Source organism: Terrapene carolina, unplaced genomic scaffold (genome assembly GCF_002925995.2).
Source record: "Terrapene carolina triunguis isolate 2854851 unplaced genomic scaffold, T_m_triunguis-2.0 Scaffold247, whole genome shotgun sequence".
In the NCBI taxonomy this organism is placed as follows: Eukaryota; Metazoa; Chordata; order Testudines; family Emydidae; genus Terrapene; species Terrapene triunguis.
In genome coordinates this window covers 2,265,047-2,287,002 of record NW_020664598.1, presented here as the reverse complement: position 1 = coordinate 2,287,002, position 21,956 = coordinate 2,265,047, and the positions used below count along the sequence as shown (strand labels likewise).

At 48.2% G+C, this 21,956-nt stretch overlaps 1 protein-coding gene across 1 annotated transcript in view; it reads left to right on the top strand.

Moving 5' to 3' along the window:
- Positions 1 to 21,956, top strand: part of CACNA1I (calcium voltage-gated channel subunit alpha1 I) — a 232,379-nt gene that overhangs the window by 175,882 nt on the left and 34,541 nt on the right. The window contains exons 9-19 of the mRNA XM_026657487.1: positions 1,969 to 2,372; positions 10,728 to 10,879; positions 11,675 to 11,860; positions 12,607 to 12,724; positions 13,314 to 13,469; positions 13,799 to 13,889; positions 15,970 to 16,172; positions 17,353 to 17,772; positions 18,564 to 18,664; positions 20,058 to 20,181; positions 21,149 to 21,217. Of these exons, the coding sequence (XP_026513272.1) occupies positions 1,969 to 2,372; positions 10,728 to 10,879; positions 11,675 to 11,860; positions 12,607 to 12,724; positions 13,314 to 13,469; positions 13,799 to 13,889; positions 15,970 to 16,172; positions 17,353 to 17,772; positions 18,564 to 18,664; positions 20,058 to 20,181; positions 21,149 to 21,217 (2,024 nt within the window). The remainder of the gene's footprint in view (positions 1 to 1,968; positions 2,373 to 10,727; positions 10,880 to 11,674; positions 11,861 to 12,606; positions 12,725 to 13,313; positions 13,470 to 13,798; positions 13,890 to 15,969; positions 16,173 to 17,352; positions 17,773 to 18,563; positions 18,665 to 20,057; positions 20,182 to 21,148; positions 21,218 to 21,956) is intronic.

The window sequence follows — 21,956 nt, the reverse complement described above, 5'->3', positions numbered from 1 at the left end:
CCCGCCGCCCCTTACCAGGTGCCGCCCCAAGCACGTGCTTGGGTGCCTGGTGCCTGGAGCCGGCCCTGGGCCAGTGGAGACATTTTTTGAATGTGTAAAATTAGACGTGAGGTACAATTATATAATTTAAATTGCAGTTCTAGTCTGAAGAATGACATTAAAAGTGGCTTTATGGGTTCTATGTTAATTATCTGAAAGGCTTCGGTATCAAGTGAATTCACTTTACGAGTGAACAGATAGAATTTCTAACTGCCAGCCTTGCAGCCTCAGCCTTCCACTTTTGCGCCTGTTCACCAATAATAAAGTTTCTGCAACTGGCAATTTGTTGTACCACTGGACTCTGACTCACTCTCGCATAGCTGTGTTGGCTCTCCAGAGCTAACAGGAGGAAAAAGGAATAAAAAATTAGTTAGGTCACTAAAGCCAACAAATCTGATCTTATACACACAGTGTTGTGTACAGTAACTCCTCGCTTAACGTTGTAGTTATTTTCCTGAAAAATGCGACTTTAAGCGAAACGATGTTAAGCGAATCCAATTTCCCCATAAGAATTAATGTAAATAGAGGGGGTTAGGTTCCAGGGAAATTTTTTTCACCAGGCAAAAGACTATATATACACACACACATATACACAGTATAAGTTTTAAACAAACAATTTAATACTGTACATAGCAATGATGATTGTGAAGCTTGGTTGAGGTGGTGGAGGAAGAGGGTAGGATATTTCCCAGGGAATGCCTTACTGCTAAATGATGAACTAGCATTGGGCTGAGCCCTCAAGGGTTGACACGTTGTTAATGTAGCCTCACACTCTACAAGGCAGCACGAATGGAGGGAGGGGAGACAGCATGGCAGACAGAGACACACACCGGGTGTGTGTGTGAGAGAGAGACATGTATTGCCCCTTTAAGTACGCTGATCCCACTCTAAATACACTGCCTTTTTAAGTAGATCAGCAAGTTGAGACAGCAGCTGCTGCCAGCAAGCTCCCTCCATCCTGAGCCCTGCCATGTCCTCCCCTGCTCTGTGGAGATGGGGTACAGGAGCGGGGGGCAGGGGGACACCCTGACATTGGACCCCCTCTTCCCCCCCCCACCACTGCACAGCAAGCAGGAGGCTCCCGGGAGCAGCTCCAAGGCAGAGGGCAGGAGCAGCACACGGCAGTGGGGGGAGGGACAGGTGAAGCGCCCAGCAATTGATAGCCTGCTGGGCGGCTCCTGCACAGGGAACTTAGGGGAGCGGGGAGCTGATAGGGGGGCTGCTGGTCCACCCTGGTTCCAAGCCCCCACCAGCTAGCTCCAATGGGCTGCTTTTCCTGCAAGCAGTGGACAAAGCAGGCAGCTACCAAACAACGTTATAAGGGAGCATTGCACAACTTTAAACCAGCATGTTCTCTCATTGATCAGCAACGTAACAACAAAACAACGTTAACCGGGACGACTTTAAGTGAGGAGTTACTGTATAAAGAAATGCCATTTTCAAAGTCACTCTTCTGGCTCTTTAAGATGCTGTCAAAGCGTGGGTTCCTAAATCAGGGGGCCCAGTTCTGCCTTTAGGTGCTTCATACGCTCTCATTGACTTTAAGGCCAGAAGGGATCACTGTGATCATTTCGTCCAATATCCTGTGTGACACAGGCCACAGAATTTCATCCACTGATTCATGCAGCGGAGGAAATAATTCTTCCCTACGGTGTGAGTGAATAGTGTTGAGCCTAATCACTTGTGGCTGAACTAGAGTGTATGTTTTACAGAGGCATCCAATCTCAATTTAAAGACTCCAAAGGATGATGAATTTACCACTTCCCTTGATAAGCTGTTCCAGTCTTTAATCACCCTCGCTGTTAAAAAGCCTGGCTTTCCACTTTCGGTGCCTTCTTGCTATTTAAGCATCCAAGTGGTGCACTGATTTGTAGGCCTTATTTGAAAATTGAGCCCTGTTCCTTTAACTGTAATGATTTCTTTCCCCAGGGCATTGCCGGAAACACAACTCTCTCGAATACACTCCTCATGCCCTTGTCCAGCCCACTGCTGTGACCCTGACCTCTGACCCCAACAACTGCCCCAGATGTCACAGGGTGCAGCGTGAGGCAGCCCGGAGGCTCTCCATCCTGGACAGTGCTGATTCGGACCAGGAGGAAGGAGGGGCCGGCGAAGAGCAAGGAGAAGGAAGAAGAAGAAGTGAGGGTGCCGCAGATCTGGAGAAGGAGGAAGAGGAGGGGGAAGAGGGCGGATGGCTGAGGCTCTGTGGTGACCTGTGGCGAGAAGTGAGGGTCAAACTAAGGGGGATTGTGGACAGCAAGTACTTCAACCGTGGGATCATGATAGCCATCCTAATAAACACCATCAGCATGGGCATTGAGCACCATGAACAGGTAACACACCCTTGTGGGGAAGTGGGCACCTTAAACCCTGTCAGCCACAATAATATCCAGCAACTTAGAAGGGGGGGCGGGGGTGGCTCTAGCACTGTGGGTTGCCTGTGGTAGAATCAGGCAGCATGGGCCTGCCAAACCACATGGTCTAGACCTGAGCTGCATCCAGTGGTGGGTCTCCATGGGCAGCATCCAAAGTTGAATGACCCAGTGAGGACCTGAGGAGAGGCTCTTTGGTCACTTCCTCTTGACATTAAATCTCTCCTCTCCCTCCTGTTATTATTGTTTATTGAGTGCCAACAGTGCGCTCGATGTTGTATAAATCTCTTAAGGAGACATGGACCCTGCCCCGAGGAGCTTACAACCTAGCGGAGGTGGAGAGAAAACAATTTGGACACGTGATAGCGCATGGGTTGCCCTCCTGGGTTTGAGATGGAGTAAGGACCGTGCAGGGGCTATCCTGTGCCTGTTTCTGCACTCAGTCATGTTGGCCATGGCCATCTTTTTTTCCTTTCATCTCCTTTTGTTCCTTCTGTTTCTCCCTCCCTGATCTGTTTCATCCCCTACTTTTCTTTCTCTCCTTGTCTCCTTTATCCCTCTCTTTTCCCTTGTCTTTTCCACTCCCCCATCTCTCTCCCTCATTTCTCTCTTCATTAGCTGACTGAATCCTTAGTCTGTTTGGTTTAGTTTAATGTGCTCTCTAGGGATGTCACAGAGACTTCACCAGCATCTGAATTCAAATCCACCAGCTAGCTAGACTTTCCAGCTTAATTAAGAGATGCACAAGCACAGTCTATCTCTGGAGAAGGACTGAGGAAAGCTGGTGAGTCTTGTGGTTACTACAACCAAGAATCTTCCCATTCCCTTTGGGGGGGCCTGAGCCCCTCTGTACGTCTGGCAGCATCAATTAACAGGTGGATCATGGCATGGAAAGCAAGTATCTATCTAGGTATGTGTATAGCTGTCATCACTAGAGGTCTCCAAGCACCTCACAGTCATTAATGGATTTTATCCTAACAGCACCCCTGTGAGGTAGAGAAGGGTTATCATCCCCTTACAGATGGGGAACTGAGGCACTTAAGTCCCCTGCCCAAAACCACACAGGAAGTCTCTGGCTGAGCCATGAATTGACCTCCAAGGCTCCTCAGTCCTCGTCCAATACCCTATCCACTAGACTGTGTTTCGTACCCTAGCCAGTCTCTGATAGGAGTAGGAGTAGCCACAGTTTGATACCAGAGTAAAAACTGCTCTGGGCACCTCAGTACCAGAAAAATGCTGTTGAGCTGCAGGGAGCTCAGAGGCGAGCAATACAAATTACTAGGAGACTGGAGGGACTGAATCATGAGAAAAGATTAAAAGAGCTAAATCTGTATCACTTAGCTAAACTATGACTAAGGGGTGAGGCTCAGGACAACATGATCACTGGCCACAAGTGTTCAAAGGGTGTAAACACCAATCAGGGAGAGGAATTGTTCAGGGTCATTGGAGGGGGTATGACTAGGAGCAATGGAATGAAATTTAGCAAAAGGAAAATCTGAGGTGGAGATAAAGAATTCTTTCTCAGATTCTTGGGTTCTAAGCTCTTCAGGGCCATATCTTCCTGTGTATTGGTACAGCACGCAGCACAATGGGTGTTACCATAATATAAATAATAAATACTATTAATAATACCTTCCTGAAGTGACATTTATTAAGCTATTGACTGATCTGCCCAGGGTACTGATAGAGACCCCATCACCTAAATTGTCTAAAAGTGGACTGAGACAAAGAATTGTGAAGTCCTGAATTGGATGTGGGATGGAGATTGGACTACATGTGACCAAATCGGTGTTTTCCATCTCTAATTTCTATGATTCTCCAGTTACTGTTAGGTTACTTTGATGTAATTTACAAATATGACCAGACTAGAGAAAGCTCTCTAATATATTTATAAGGTACTTATCACTCTGATATCTGAGTACTGATATATGGGGCTGGTCTTATGATCCCACAGAGAGTCACCCCAGTAAGATTTCGGCATAGTTGCCAATTTAGACCTGGGGGGAGAAATTCCCTGTATGGACAGGTCATCTGATACATTACAAGTGTTCTTGCACCTCCTTCTGAAGCATCTAGTGCGGGTCCCAGTCAGAGAGAGAATATTGGACTAGATGGACCCTAGGGTCTTATCCAGGATAGCAATTCCTTTGTTCAAGTAAGGAAGTGTGTGTGTGTGTGTGTGTGTGTGTGTGTAAGTCAAGACCAAACAGCTGCTCTCCTTCATCCCAGCTCCATCATCTGATCATTGGGGGAGGGGGGCTCCAAATGAAATCAGCTTCCCTCAGCATAGAAGTGGACTACATTGTTTCACACATCTGCTTAATCCTAGTAGGGAGAGAGGGTTCACTGCTGTGGGAATCTGAATCAGATAGTTTCATGGATTTGGAAAGAAATCCAGATTCAGGATAGACAAACTAGTTCTGATACAAGAAAAAGTGACCTGAACCATAACCCCCCCCCCCATTCACATCTGACTGCTTCCTTCCCCTTTCCCCGCTCGGGCCCCAACACTCCATACTTAGGAAAAGTTCAGTTTAAGTGTTTCTTCCCAATGCTCATGCGTGAGACTTGTGCATTCTCTGGGCTGGCAATCGTGTGTGAGAGACAGAGAAAACAGGCTTCTGCGCTGGGGAGATTTCTGATACTCCCTGCTTCTGGCTAGGCAAGAGATCCATTGCAGACCTTTCCTCATGGCTTTGTCAGTTTTTCTGACTCTGGAAAGAGCCAGGAAGCCTGGAAATCACTCAAAAAGGAAAGTGGAACTATGTTTTTGTTAAACCCCCAAAAAAGTAGTGGGGAAAAAATGGCAGGCTGCTATTTATTTGATCCAAAGCAGTTTTCTACAACCCTGCGTTAATCAGTTGGTTGTGGTTATTTGTGTGGGAGCAGCCGGAAGGAGAGTGACTAGCTTCCTTTCAGCCTCCCCACTCCGTCAAGATTACCCTTCCTCTGCCAGAGAGAAACTCCCTCCCCCCCTCACACACACACTCTACCCCAGCCATCAGCTGTGTCCGCTGTCAGTCACAGTTAAGCTGAAAACCCATGATGGTATTGCTAGTCCCAGATGTGTTGGAAACTCCTCTTAGAGGATGGGGGCCTCTAGCCCCCTCAGCAGCACCTTGGGCTCAATGCTAATGGTTCTTTTCACTCTGGCTAATTATCTGTCTCTCCAGAAATAGCTGCAATGCAGGGTCTTTCTTTGCTCTAGGAGTGTGTTGCCTCAGGCCTCATGGATCCAGCTGGCTCCTCTCCCTCCCTTTATCTCCTTTTCTTTTTTCTTTTTCCACTTCTTCTTTAATCTTTCTCTGTATCACTCTTTCTCTTCTGTCCTCTCTCTTTTCTCTCCTATTCCTTCACCATCTCTCCTTCTTCCTTTTTTTGGCGGTATGGAACTGTTTTGTTTTTTCCTCTTTCCTTTTCTCCCCTTATCTCACCCTTCCTGTTCCCCCCCCCCCTTTCCCTTCCTAACCCTCTCTCTGGGAAGAATGCTTGGGGGAAGGAAGTGAGTGATGGCCCATAGAAAAAGATTAACAGGTGTGGGCTTCACTAGAGAAACAGATGTCAGGGAGGGGAGGAGGGCTGGAGAGAACAGGTGACCTTTTCCTTAAGAGAGATGCAAGCATGACTTTTAAAACATCAGTTGCACCCTACAAGACAGCGAGAGAGCAGATGCGTGGACAGCAGAGAGAAGGCTAATCCACCATTATACCCTGTCGTATTTTTACATTCTTCATCCGCATTGACATAGTCATTTGATTCATGCTGAAATTGGTGTCTCTGTTTAGCATATGGGCCTCTCATTCCCTGCTAGTGTCATTACTGCCTGGCTTTGAGGTTATCTTCATCTCTCTCCTCCCTGTACTCTCTCTTTCTCTCTCTCCCTAGTTTTTCAGGACCTGTTTTGTTATTCAAATGTAATTATGGATGGAAGTTGAGCCTCCCCCCTTTTATTTTGATTTTAGAGAAACTGGCAGTGTATAAAATTCTGTGGCATGGGGAGAGCCTGCAATTTCTTCCCCCAGCCAGAATGAAATCAAAGCCAGGTCCTAGTGAAGAAGGGGAAAGGTAGAGGTGCTGAGAAGAGAAAGGGTTGAGTGAAGAAGTGGTTTTGATCAGCATGTGTCAAATGCGGTACAGGCACACAGATGGTTGGGGGTGGGGGGCTGGCTTCAGTAACTGGAATGAAAGCTCAGTTAGAAAAGGACATGGAGGGTATGGTTGTGACGGGCTGCACCCCTTGGGATGTCACCTAGTGTGCTGGGACGCCACTGAGTCAGACTGTTCTGCCAGCCTGGGCCCCCTTTTACCTGGTCTTGGCTCCCCAGCCTTTTCCAGCCAAGCACACAGGCAGGGCCACGCCCAGCTGCACAGAGAGACAGAGATCCGCTCTGGGAAGGCTCAGTTTAAGGGGCTTGCCACAGCCCCCAGATGTCCACCCCCCCTTGGAATACAAACCCAAAATTATATGAAATTCGTCTTTTCCCTCAATGTGGAGTAGGGTATGCACAACTCCTCATCCCCCAGTTAGAAATCACATAAACTGGGTTATATTATAAACCAGAAATAAATGTATTGACTATAACAGGTGTATTTTAAGTAGTCAAGGGGGTAGCAGACAGAAAAAAGCATATTACTAAGAAAATAAAACAGAGCATGCAAACTAAGCTTAATACACTAAAGAAGCTGCTTACATGTAAGTTCTCACCCTAAATGTGGTTCTAATAATCTTCTTGACAGACCAGACGCCCTTACAGCCTGGGTCCAGTTTTTCCCCCCAGTTCAGTCTTAGTTGTTTCCAGCAGTAATCTTGGGTAGGGCAGCAGGGGAGAACTGATGACCTGGATTACCTCACTCCCCGCTCTTAAATAGGATTTGCGTAAAGCGGGAGTCCTAGTTTGACCACCCCCTACCCCCAGCTTCTTGTGGAAAAGTACAGAATTCAAGATGGGTTCCAGTATCAGGTGACATGGTCACATGACTCTGTAAGGCCCTTGTAGCTATTCTTCACAGGCTGCCCCACAGGTTCACAGGAAGACTAAGCTCTTTTACAGTCCATTGTCTCTTGCTGATGGGCCATCAGCACTGTCCGGCTTTTTCATTGTTATACCTGAAGTGTTAGCAGGGGGCGTCATCCAAAATAACATAGTTGAAATATAGATACATAGTCAATATTCCTAGCTTCGGATACAGAAATGATACAAGCATACAAATTGGATAATCGCATTCAGTAAATGATAACCTTTCCAATGATACCTTACATGAGCCATCGTGCATAAAGTATATCTGTTATGTCATATTCGTATCATAAGCATATTTCATAAAGAATATGGTTGGGGTGGCTTCAGTAACTGGACTGAAAGCTCAGTTAGAAAAGGACATGGAGGGTACAGTGACTTGGGAGCAGGCTCCAGTCCATTCATTTACTTGGGATAAGAACAATCAGAGTTGGATTCTTGTGCCTCCTGGAATGGACTCTAGGTGCAGCCCGTGGGAGGAGGCAGGAGGGAAAGAACCAGAACTGGATTACTGTGTGTGTGTGTGAGCACCCCTTCCCCCAATGTACTGCTGATACAGCCTGTGGGGAAGGGAGGAGACTCCATTATTTTCTTAGGCTTGGTCTACACTTACCCCCCAAGTCGAAGTAAGGTACGCAAATTCAGCTACGTGAATAACGTAGCTGAATTCGACATACCTTACTTCGAACTTACCGCGGTTCAGACGCGGTCCACACGCTGCAGGCAGGCTCCCCGTCGACTCCGCGGTACTCCTCTCGTTGAGCTGAAGTACCGCAGTCGACGGCGAGCACTTCCTGGTTCGATTTATCGCGTCCAGACCAGACGCGATAAATCGAACCAGGAAGTTCGATTTCCAGCCGCCGAACTAGCGGCTAAGTATAGACCAGCCCTTAATTTAAGCACCCTTCCTTTAAAAGGATAGTAACCCTGCCATTGTCATCATCAATAAAAAAGGTGAGTCAATGAGTCTCCTCCACACGGAGCACTATGGGGCAGTGCTGACTTCAGTGGAGAACGTTTGCTTAGGCCTTGGTGGAGTCCCCATCTCCATTCCTGATGGGCTCCCCTAATTTCACATGTGCCTGTCCTCTCTTATCACCACCAGGGGGCGCCAGCAGTCTCTCTGTCACTAATTTTGTGTGATGTCAGAAGTATGACCTGGCATTTATGGGTAGCTCAGCCCCACATGAAGAAAGAGGCTAGCCACGTGACCAACTTATCCAAGTGGATCTGTGATGGACACCCGACGTGTGGGGACCTGTGTACACTAGAGAGTGAATGCTGCTGCCCCCTGGTTGATAGAATGTGTTAGGCTTGCTCATGTCAGTTCCCTCTAGGACTGGACTAGGGGAGCTGCTCCTTTAGGGATGGAAGGGACGGGAGCGTGGGTGGAATCAGACTTCAGATATGTAACCCTATCCTGGGGTATGTCTATACTACCTGCCGGATCGGCAGGCAGCGATCAATCCAGCGGGGGTCGATTTATCGCATCTAGTCTAGACGCAATAAATCGACCTCTGAGTGCTCTCCCGTCGACTCCTGTACTCCACCGCCGCAAGAGGCGCAGGCAGAGTCAACGGGGGAGCGGCAGCAGACGACTCACCGCGGTGAAGACACCACGGTAAGTCAATCTAAGTACGTCGACTTCAGCTACGTTATTCACGTAGCTGAAGTTGCGTAATTTAGATCGATCTCTCCTCCTTCGCGCCCCCCGGCCCCCCTCCCCCCGTGTAGACCAGGCCCTGGATGGATTGTACTGACATATACATGAGGAGTCTGACTTTCCTTTCATGTTGGTGACACTTTGGTTGCTTGTCATGCCGTTAAAGTCTCATTGAAGTATGTGTGACAGAGCAAAAGAGAGAGAGAGAGAGAGAGAGAGAGTCTGCCCCCTACTGACAGGAATGTGTCAGACATTGTTATGTTTATTTCCATTCCCCTTGCTGGCTAACCTAGTGGAGTTCCAACTCAGCCAGTGAGGGGAGCCAGTATACTCTCACACATATAAGTGAGTCAATCATAATCAACTGGGGGGAGGCCTCCCCCCACACACACACACACCCCGTTTCTGAGAGAGGATGGAAAGAATCTGTCATCAATGGTGTCAGCTCAGCCCCAGCCATATAAACATCCACTTAATCATTTCTGAGCAAACAGGCTGGACCCCTTCCCAGCCTTGTCAGAGGGGCCTCCAAGAACTGAGCACAGCAAAGAAACATCCATTAATTCTGAAAACAAAAGGAGGAGTAATTGAATTTGTTCAGGCTTGTTCAACTGATTGAGTCATTAAAGCTCTCTCTCTCTCTCTCTCTCCCACACACACCACCCTTTGGCTGGAAGAAGCTGGATTACCTGTGGCAAAAGATGTCACGGATTCAGTAGATGCAAATATCCTGGACTTGACCAGTTATTTCCTTTTACCAACACATTTGCCCTGTTTGGTTTCTTGGGAATTTCTCCCTTTGTCTCGCCAGTTTCCTCTTTCTTCCTCATTGTCCATTTCCCTCTGTTTCTTATTCCCTCTTGTTCTCTCTGTCCCTTGTTGTCAGACATTAACAGGCTACTCCTCATTGCTGATGCGTTATTCATGCACTCTGATATTCCCCTGGGTAATTACTTAGACCACTGCAAAGAGGAAGGTATGAGAAAAGATTGCCAGAGCAGGCCTAGCAAATGAATTCTGGCAAGGAAAAGGAGGGGGAGAGGGGAGGAGAGGAAAGTGGGGTAGAAAAGAGAGAAAACAAGGGACCAAAGGACAGATGTGTGGAAAGCGAAAGGAAAGGGGGCAGGGAGAAGGTTGGGAGGTAGAGTTGGGAACTTGCTGGGGAGGGACTGTGTAAACACAAAGGAGAAAGAGAACACTGAGGTCTGGTCTACACTAGAAAATTAGGTCGTCATAACTACGTCGCTGAGGAGTGTGGAAAAATCCACACCCTTGAGCCATTTAGTTAAGCTGACCTAAGTCCCCCAGCACTAGGTCAAATTCTTCTGTCAAGCTAGCTGCTGCCTCTCAGGGAGGTGGAGTTCCTATACGATAGGAAAACCCTCCTGTCAGAATAGGTACTGTCTACAGTGAGGTGCCACAGTGGCACAGCTGTGTCACTGTAGCATTTTAAGTATAGAAAAGCCCAAAGATGGCACCATTGGACCCCTCTGTCATCAGCTCTACCGTCCTTCCCATTTCCCGCATGACTCCCATCCATGCACAACCCTGTGTCGTACGAGAAAGGTATCCTTTGGTTCTGAGGTGATGTTTCCAGATTTTGCCCGATTCTGATCCTTGCTTTTGCCACTCCTGCAGCCAGAAGAACTGACTAACATCTTGGAGATCAGCAATGTTGTGTTCACCAGCATGTTTGCCCTGGAGATGATCCTGAAACTCGCCGCGTTTGGCCTCTTTGATTACCTCCGCAATCCCTACAACATCTTCGACAGCATCATTGTCATCATCAGGTGATGACTCCAAAATAGGGAGACCAGGCAGGGAATACTGAGGTGCAGAAACAGAGAGGCAGATCAGTGCCTGAACTGTGTTGCTGTGCCATACCTGCTTCAGCTTTTTAATCAGTTAAAATATGAGAGAAAGCATGGTTAATGCACAAGGCAAAGAATCAGGAGATCTAAATTTTATTCCCAGCTCAAACACTGACTCACTGACCTTGCGCAAGTCATATAACCTTTCTGTGCCTCAGTTTTCCCCTCTGTAAAATGGGGATAATAATAGTTATCTACATCAGAAGTCTGTGAGGCTTAATTAATTGGTGCATGTAAAGCATTTTGAGATACTTGGATGAAAAATGCTGTAGAAGTGCGAAGTATTATAAAGGAGCTTTCCACCCTAGGTCCTTATGATGCAGCATTTGAAAACTCCTGAGTAGCTGAGCAGCACTTCAATTTTCCCCAGCAAGAAATGCAGTTTTACAGACATATACATACAAAATGTACACTGCATACACACACCTGATTCAGATTCTCTTTTACACATAGATTTTTGTGCACACACACACACTCACTCACTCACTCCCTACCAACACACACACTTGATTCACACAGAATTCTCTCTTTTACACTCTCTCGGTTCACACAGATTCTCTTTTACACACACAGACGCTGCATTGGTGAAAGAGTTCTCTCTCCCTCTCTCACTACCTCTGTCCTGTTTTCTACCACTCTCTTTCTTTGTCCCTTTCCATCTTTTTCTCTCCTTGTCCAACTTTCTCTCTCCTCCTTTGTGTCTCTGGGCCACAGCATCTGGGAGATCATTGGCCAGTCAGATGGGGGGCTGTCAGTGCTGAGAACTTTCCGCCTCCTGCGGGTGCTGAAGCTCGTGCGTTTCATGCCTGCTCTGCGACGCCAGCTGGTGGTGCTGATGAAGACCATGGACAATGTGGCCACCTTCTGTATGCTCCTTATGCTCTTCATCTTTATATTCAGGTGAGGAGGCGTTGTCTTCAGAGCAATTTGAGGAGGCATCGCAGGGCATATACAAACCCTGGCGCCAATCTCTTTGTGACTCAACCCGCCCAAGTCTTTACTTTAGACATCAAGAGGAACTTGGTTAGTTCTCAGAGACAGATCCTCAGCTGGTGTAAATTGACTGTATCAGCTGAGGATCTGGCCCTCAGGTGTTCACAAGTAGAGGCTTGGCCGGGGGTGGAGAAACTTTGCCAGCCAGGGAGTGTGCTGATCTGGATTTCCATTAGAAAGGGCGAATTCTGTCAGTGACCTGCTGTTCACTGCAGGGAATAGTCTGACTCCTCCCTTCCCCCTCCCCCCACTAACTATTACAGAATTGTGGTGTGGAGCACCTGGCAATATGTCACAGCACACAATGCAGATAAGCTAGAAGTGGGTGGAGACAGGCAATGGAACAAGAGAGAATGGTGGAGATAGCGGCCGTGGGGGCAGGACTGGATGGAGTAGCCAGAAGCTGGGGGTCTTGTTCCTTATGGTGGTGCAGGGGGAAGGAGAGGGTACATGAGGGGATGCAGGCTGATCAGTGTCTTGCCCTTCTTCATTGGTAGGTCTTGATGGGTTAGCTATATTTTTATATCCCTTACTCTGGTGACAAGTGGCAGCAGGTTGGATTATGAAAGAAAAAAGGGGAACCGCTCTAACAAGCTCATTTTGGTGGCAGAGATATTTAAATTGGACACCGTCTCCTCTTCCCCACCCAACAGCATCCTGGGAATGCACATCTTTGGGTGCAAATTCAGCCTCCGGACAGACACCGGAGACACTGTCCCTGACCGGAAGAATTTCGACTCCCTGCTCTGGGCCATCGTCACTGTGTTCCAGGTGAGTCCACACAGCTTCCATGGGCAGGCCAGACAATGGGATCGGAGGGGGATCTCAAAGTGAATTGGATCAGGAATTAGTTGTAGGTTTGTACAATTGAATGTTACACTCATTCCTGATGCCTCAAAAACCAACCCACGAGGCTCCAGCATGTGATGCTGAGAGAGGAGCGATAGGCACACACTGTAATCAAGCAGCTGACCTCTTTGCGACCTCCAAGGAGCAACAAGGCAATGGAAGGATGCGGTAGTTAGAAAGGTCAGAGCTGTGGGGGCAACTCCTGTGTTTAATGTTGTCGCCGTAGCGTGCACACTATGCTTGTGTGTGTTTGTCTCTTCCCTTTCGCCTGAGGTCTCTTGAGTTATTGCCATGGAGACAGCGAGAGAGATGGACCATGTTCACTGATGGCAATCATTAGGCACCTGGGGTGGGATGTTGGGAGAAGATGGGGGAGCCTCACTCTGCAATAGGCATGTGGTGGTCAGATGATTTTCCTCTCACTGCTCGTTATTGCAGCCTCCTTCCTCTGTAATCCCTTTCACTCTCACTTTGCTCTAGGGGCTCACGCTGCCTCTCTTCTGTCTTGCAGATCCTGACCCAGGAGGACTGGAATGTTGTGCTGTATAATGGCATGGCCTCCACCTCACCATGGGCATCCCTTTACTTTGTGGCCCTCATGACCTTTGGCAACTATGTCCTCTTCAATCTGCTGGTGGCTATCCTGGTGGAGGGCTTCCAGGCTGAGGTGAGTTGCCACTCCATGGAGGTGAGGTGCAGATGAGGGAGATGGCCTGAGGGGACGAGGAGGGGATCCCAAGTTATGACGTTCCAGTTATGACATTCCCTTTCCTCCACTGATATGGAGGAAGGGGTTAACAATTTCCACCCCATCCTATGCACCCTGCAAAGGTGACTCTGTCCCCCTCCATGGGCCAGGAGTTCAGCAACTAAGCACTTGCAGACCACACAGGGATTTCTCTATCATCTGTGGCAATGGACAATCAGAGGGAACAGAATCCTTTCCCCTGGGGGGCTCATGAATCACAGACCTTTGCTTTGATTTTTCCATTCCAGGGTGATGCCAACCGGTCGTACTCGGACGAAGATCAGAGTTCATCGAACATGGAGGAATTTGACAAATTCCTGGACAGCCGGGATGGCTCAGGTCAGTGGATCCTCCCACCTCGTTTGCTCTTGTCCTACCAGCAGCTGGGTGAAAAATGTAAATGTTCAAATCTCCCTAAAATCTCATTCCTCTTTCCAAGGTGGGACCAGAATGCTTTGGCCCTGCCTAAAGCACTTTCATGGCAATGCAGTTTTATGCAATTTTGTTTGTTTTAAAGTCATTGTCAGCTTGCAGTCACTTGCGAAAATTAGAGCCATGGCAAAATTCTGTAATGCTGTAGCTAAGAGAACAAATGTGATCCTTGGAGGGAGGGATAGCTCAGTGGTTTGAGCATTGGCCTGCTAAACCCAGGCTTGTGAGTTCAATCCTTGAGGGGGCCACTTAGGGATCTGGGGCCAAATCAGTGCTTGGTCCTGCTAGTGAAAGTAGGGGGCTGGACTTGATGACCTTTCAAGGTCCCTTCCAGTTCTAGGAGATAGGATATCTCCATTAATTATTATTATGGATAGCGAAGCAGGTAGGAGATATTGCATCAAGTAGGAGCAGGGAGGCATTACTACATCTGCATACAGCATAGGTGAGCCCATTGCTGGAATTCTGTGTCCAGTTCTGGTGTCTACACTTAAATTGGAAAGGATTCAGAGAAGAGCTACAAGAATGATTTGAGGTCTAGAAAACATGCCCCATAGTGAGAAAGGAAGGAAGCTAAATGATTTAGTTTATCCAAGAGAAGGTTAAGAGGTGACTTGATCATGGTCTACAAGTGTGTACAGAGGGAAAAGATTTCTGATGGTAGATGGCTCTTTAATCTAGCAGAAAAGGGCATAATGAGATCCAATGGGTGGAAGCTGAAGCTGTGGATAAATTCAGACTGAAATAAGGGGCACATTTCTAACAGTGAGGATAATTAACCATTGGCATAGGCACCAACTGTGTGGGTGCTCCGGGGCTGGAGGGGAAGCACTCACCGGGCAGAGGGGAAGTCGGCGCCTATGATGGCCTGTGTTATACAGGAGGTCAGACTAGGCGATCAAAACAGTTCCTTCTGGCCTTAATATCTATGAATCTAATAGAAAAGAGCAGCATATCACATTATTAAGAATATTTTGATTTCTTCTTTCTCCCATCTGTGCCTCTCCCTGGCACCCTGCAGGAGCAAATTTAAGCAGATTTGCTGGATCCTTAGGGTCTGTGAGCAGTGAGGGAGCCCAGTGCAGCAGTGAGTCAGTGAGAATTCAAAGCAGACTGGGAGGAGGAGTGTGTGCATGGGAATTTGGAGAAAGATAAAGGATTTCCAAGGAGGCCACAAAATTTTGGTGGATCTGGGCCCCAATGAGTCTCAATCCGCCCCTCAGTATCTCAGCCCAGCAAGTGGATCTGAGAAAAACAGGGAACATGCCTAAAATATTCAATGGCTGCTGGTCTCACAGTCGTAGCATTTGTTTCAGATGTGTGGATGACTGCCCCCTAATTCTAGCAAATGGGGGCACTGTCTCCCTCACGTGCTCCCAGGCAAGAGCCTCGCAGCGTGAGCCTGCAGGGAAAGCTATCTGATCGGCTCGCCACTGGCTCTGCCTGGCCTTAAGCAGAGCTCTCTTGTAGGCACACTCCCTGCTCTGGGTCCATTAGAGCGAAGGAGGCTGAGCAAGTGGACTCAGCTAGGTGAAAGCTGTTGTGTGAAACACCCTTCCCCCTCCAAAGCCAGAAGAGTGGGAATGCTGCCAGCACTGCCCAAAGGGGCAGGGAGAAGAGACAAGGAAGAGAAGATGCTAGGGGGTGGGTAGAGAGAAAGACAAGTTGCATCATCACTTTTGTTTTTCTGCACCCCACCTCGCCTCCTAGAGGTATGCCATTGAGAGGCAGAGGTAGTTCAAAGGACTCTGAGGAATCAGTGCACCTAGTGCTTGGGAGAGAGGCCATGGCCTCAAGTCCATCACTGTCCTGACCCACCCTATCCATACAACCAAAAGACAACAAGAAGCAGTGTTGGGTTCTAACAGGGCTAAACAAACTGAGCATTAAAACATTCACTGAATGGTGCAGGAGGAAACCGAGGAGGGGAAAGGAATATCTTTTTCTCTCTTTCTTTCTCTCTCTCTCTCTCTGTTTTTCTGCTCAGATCCCAGGCTCTGTGCAATTCCCATGACCCCAAATGGACACCTTGACCCCACCCTACCTTCTTCCAACCAGCCAGTGGCAGCTGGTGGGGTCACAAATTCCGCCCGGAATTCCCTGCAGCCAGACCAGATCCTCATTGCCCTGGGTTCCAGGAAGAGCAGTGTGATGTCACTGGGGAGAATGACCTACGACCAGAGGTCACTGGTGAGTGAGTAGAACCATGAGTAACATACTTCTTCTGAAACCCAGGGGATCCGTTGTCTCAGTGCCACCATCTTGGAATTCCATCAGGGGTCTACCCCTACTGGAAACTTACTAACAGAAGCTTGTTGCCTGTCCCCATTTAGCCTGAGGTGGTCGCAATTTCCAATTTCTCAATCCATATTCCACTATGACTGAGTGTAGGATTAAACTGCCTTGTTATCTCCTTGGAGTCTTCCCTCAAGAATGAAATGTGCATTGACCTCTTAGCCCTCCACTGTAGTTCTGGAGCACAGAGCATGGAATTATGGTGCCCTACCTCCTCGGTAACATAAAAAAAACATGGAGAGCTTCTGCCATTAGGTCCTCCTAACAGGTCCTCTACCTGGAGAAGTTTCTGGAGCCCTTAGTTCAGGTGAAAATCAAAACCTTGAGCTGCAGCACCCTTTCCTGTCCTAGGCCTGCCACCCCCATCTGTTCGTCCAGACAACCATCACTCACAGTTCTGCCAGTGCACTCCGATCCTGTCCTCTAGCACCCCTGTTAGTTCAGTCCTTGGGCGCCTCAACCACCAACACACACAGCTTTACTGGTGAACCTCAATCCTGATGTGCGGCATACCCTGCTATCCCAGCCCTTTGTTTCTCCTGAGCAGAGATGGCTGCCGGTAACAATTGGTGTTGAGATTTGGTGATGGGGAGGACTAGGCTGAGACCCTCAAACCCATATCTCTTGCTTTCTCCTCTCATTTAGATTGTAAACTCTTTGAGGCAAAGATTTTGGGCTGGGTTTATCCATCACCCTGTTCCTTGTGCACCAGTGCAAATTGCTACCTGCCTGATTTTGTACCACTTTCCACTGCTGTAAATGACTACACAAGCCCTTTGCTTTCTAACTTAGCTTATCTGTAAAGTGCCTGGCACACAGCTGGGGCTATAAAATAAATATGACAGTGACCAATTAAGAATTATTAATTAATAATAATAATAATTAATTTGATGCCAGATTTAGAGGTCACCTTTGAGTTCACAAAATGCCTCTCCTGGAGGGGTGGGAGAGCAGGGCTTTGTAATGTTGTATTAGGAGATTTAGGGGCCCCAAGGGTGAGTCTTTGATATAAACTGCTGAGACCCCATCTTCCCTGTGACCCGAGACACTGAATCCCTGTCTCCCTCTATTACAGTCTAGCTCTCGCAGTTCTCACTATGGTGCATGGGGCCGCAGCGGGGCCTGGGGGAGCCGTCGCTCCAGCTGGAACAGCCTGGCTCGGGGACACAGCCTAAAACACAAGCCTCCGTCTGCCGAGCATGAATCTCTGCTGTCTGGGGAAAGGCACAGGGTGGCGGATGTAGAACGAGAGGGGATGGGAAGGGCCCCTCATCACCGGCGAACGCTCTCCCTGGACACCAAAGATTCCTGTGATCTGGTGGAGCTGACGTCATCAGTCCCATCCAGTCACAGGGCAGCGCGGAAGGTGGGTGTGGCTCTGGGCACCAGCGAGCACCAGGACTGCAATGGCAAAATGCCCAATATCGCTAAAGAGATTTTCCCGAAGATGGACAACCGCAAGGAACGTGGAGAGGACGAGGAGGAGATAGACTATGTGAGTACAGGGGGCTTCACCAAAGGAGCACCAAGGGCTGACAAGGGGGACAGCAATCACAAGAGATGGGACGTGAGTTATGCCAGCCTGGGAGACGTTCGTGCTCAGGGCAAGAGCAGATTGTAGAATCCCTATGGGCTAGCCTGAGGTCTCTCGGAGCCTCAAGCAGAAGAAGACCAGAGTGCTGCTTCTTAGCCAGCCTCCAAGGCTCCGGTGCCCAGAACTGAAGAGATTACTGTGACACTCCAATGGGGTCAGGGGCAATGGAGATTTTAGCTGAAGTTTTCACTGTATAAAATGACATCACTAGGACTTCACTTAGGAGGAAAGATGCCAGTAGATGCCCATTCTGCCTTAGGCTCATTGGTTAGGCTGTGAACCCAGTACTCTAACTCCACTTTCCCTGAGGTTCGTGGGTAGTGCTGGTACAAAGATCCAGTGCGCGCTAGGCAGTGTCAGTGTCAGCGTTCCACAGCAGAGTACAGGCTAGCATCAGGTTCAGTTTTAAGGAGTCAGAAGTGAATCTTGATACTCTTCCTTCTGAGAGGAAAACAGGCTTATGGAATAGCCACCCCAATTAATTTTCCACCTGCCTCATCGCTCCCCCTGTAACTATGACATCAGCTCATTTTCTCATGTGGGGTCGGGGCAGAGAGGGCAGAGAGAGGAGGATATGGGGAGGTAATGTATCCAAGTTACTGGTATTTTAGGTTTAAAGAAAAAAGACAGATTGGACTTCTCAGTGAAGTGGGGAGGTGGCCAGTGACAACCCATTCCCTTGTGTCCTGCAGAGCCTGTGTTTCCGCATCCGGAAGATGATGGATGTCTACAAGCCAGACTGGTGTGAGATACGGGAGGATTGGTCCATCTACCTCTTCTCTCCACAAAACAGGTTCGTCCCAATATTGTCAGTGGAGGGGTGGTTTAGTATAATCCTGTTGCAGCAGCCATGTACGTGGGTTGGATGCTGAGTCTGCAGCTTTAAACTTTCAAGATGGGAACGATTTTGTTGCTTCCAGTCACAGCCTCTCCACCCAACTGTTGTTTGGTCCCTGAGGTGGGGGTAGAGAAGGGGAATCCTGAAAGGCTACTGTTGTTTTCCTTCCGAGGGAATGCTCCCTTTTTCTTCAGTGTAACTTAAGGCAAGGCAGAGAAGATAAAGAATGTATTATTAACTAATCTGTGCCATTGGCAATGTCTCTGGTGGCACAAGAGTGGGCCCCATTGCATTAGAGGCCACAAAGTTGACTTATTAGCAATCCTATCGCACTGTTTAGGCAAAGTTAGTATTCGCTGCACTTAACAAAATAAATATTAGAACTCCTCCTCCTTCCACCAGGAGGAAACAGTGTTTATCACCAGCTATCAGCATGCTGCACCACAGGGTAACAGCTCATGGAGACAAGAGGGTTTCATCATAACTGTTGGAAGATGAATCTTGGCTGCATGTGCTGATCTCCTACCTATTGTATTGGTTATGGCGGCGTTTAGAGAAGCTGGAGGGCTAATTCCTGTGGCAATAGAACTAGTCATCTATTTTCATGGCAGTGATTCCTCATCAGCCGGCAGCACAAGGGAGTGTGATGCCTAGAACACTCTGGTAATCCCAGTACAGGCATATCACGATAGGAAATTCTAAATTGGGGGAGAGGGGGGTCGGTTAAAGATTGTGACTCATCATCACCCTGTGGGAGCAGAGCTTAGAGAGGAAGGGTGGTGCGGTGCTTTGGGCATGTCTCGGGGCTTGGGAGACCGAGGTTCAATTCCTTGCTCCACCACAGATTTCCTCTGTGACTTTGGGTAAGTCACTTAGCCTCCCTGTGCCTCAGCTCCCCATCTGTAAAATGGGGATAACAGCTCTGCCCTACCTCACAGAGCTGTTGTGAGGAGAAATAAATAAATAAAAGTACTGTGGTGATGGGGGGGGGGCATATAAATAACTAGGATAGACAGACAGAGCTTAGGGGATAAGGTCCTTACAAATGCAGGTGGTTTTTCAGGAGGAGCTCTTTAGAGAATTATTACTTGCATTGAGGTAAGCTCAGTCATGGAGCAGGACCCTGTTGTGCTAGGTGCTGTACAAATATCGAACAAAAAGACGGTTCCTCCCTGAACAAACGTGTCTCCTTTCCAGTCTGGTAACGTGCACAACCGGGCAGCTGATTTTACACGAGCAAATGTTACATTTCAGGCAGAACTCTTACTCCCTCCCCTCTCTCCCCATCCCCTGCCATACCAAATTTAATTTCACCCCAGGCACGTGTCCTTTTGGAACTTTCTTGCAGGTTCCGCATCCTCTGCCAAACCATCATTGCTCACAAGCTGTTTGACTACGTTGTTCTGGCCTTCATCTTCCTGAACTGCATCACCATTGCCCTGGAGAGACCGCAGATCGAGCATCGGAGCACCGTGAGCAAACTTGCACCCTCAGCCTTTTTTGGCTGAACACAACCCCTGGACGGGTGTGGTGGACAAAGTTCATTAATTCTCTGGGCATTGCATAGGCTCTGGATAACTCCCAGCACTGGAGAGTAGCCCCCATCCCCCAAACACACCCCCCCCATGATTTCTCTGTATACAATAAGAGGCCTGCTTGCCTCCTTTTCAAGGCCTTAAAATAGTATAATCCTTCTTTCTCAGGAGTAGCTTCCTTTGTCATAGAAGGCAGAAGGGTCCCTCCAGGCCTCATGGTTGGGACGTGGCTTGCCAATGGGAGTCAAATAGCCAGGGACCATGAAACTAAAAGAGGGTGGTAACCTGGCTATGTAGCAGTGTCCCAGTGGGAATGGCATGCCAGGATTCAAATGTGCTGCTTCTGCATTGGCTTTGAATGTGGATCTGGGTGCTGTGGTTGGGGAGAGGCTGGTGTGCTTCAGTGGGTGAATATATTCTCGGTTCTCCTCAATTCATTCTTAACGGAGGTCACAGCTGACATGGCTTTTTGAGCGTCTTTGCTGAGTCCACATTGCCAAATGACACCACAGTTAGGCGAAGTCTGGGCTCAGGAGAGGTCCAAGAGTGGGGTGACAGGGCTGGGCTGCCAGTCAGCATCGTGTTGCATTGCAAGGTGATGAAAGGCTCCATAGCTGGATTAGCAGCAGATGCTGCAGATCACGATTGCAGTGCATTAGCAGAGCTGTGTGGGAGTTGCAAGATTGGAGTAGCTGGGAACACTGAAGGTCAGGACTGAGGTGCATTAGCTGAGACAGGTGGGATGAAGGTTGTTCAGCATGTGCCCTTGGCTGTAGCCAGTGCTCTCAGTTCCACCTTCACAAGACAGTGAAATTTGTCAAGTTCATAACAAAGGATTTAGTAAACTCACAGAAGTGTGGAAATGCCTCTCGGTGTTTTAGGGGCTTTTTTCTGTTCTTTCTAGGAGAGAATCTTTCTCACCGTATCCAACTACATTTTCACGGCAATCTTCGTAGCTGAGATGACACTAAAGGTAAGTCACCTGGAGACAGTCAGCCTTTTCCCATGTGCCATGGGCCCAACACATCTGCCTTCTACTCGTCCATCCATCCTCTACAGTCCATCCATCCTTTCAGTCTTCCAAGGAGGTCCACCCACTCCTTGTGAACTCTGTCATGGTAGGGGCATGTCCAGCCGTTGGGTTTGAATCTCATTTTCAGATTTGGATGCATGAAATTAAACACCTTTTAGACATGATTTAGTTGGGAATTGGTCCTGCTTTGAGCAGGGGGTTGGACTAGATGACCTCCTGAGGTCCCTTCCAACCCTGATATTCTATGATTCTATGATTCATCTAAACAACTGGCCTGGTTTTCAGAGGTGATGAGCATTCACAGATTCCATTGACTTCGGTAGCATCTGCTGGTGGTCAGCAGCTCTGAAAAGCAAACCACTTATTTAAGTGTCTGCATATGGATTTAGGTGCTTAATTTTACATACTCGAGTTTGAAAAATTTGGATTAAGTCATTTACATAAAGTCACCAGAAGAGTATGAATGAGCCCTTGTCTTCTGACTGCACGCACCTTGTCATATCCTCTGAACATCACCATCTCCCTCCAGCGTGGTAGTGCTCGAGGGAGTGGAGCAGATATTGGTTGAGAGGGGAGAGGACTTCATCAAAGCTTTGGTGGGTCTTTATTGTTTTTTCCAGAACATTTGCACTCCAGCATTTGATTTCTGTGCCATCCATATCTCCATTTTTACTTCACA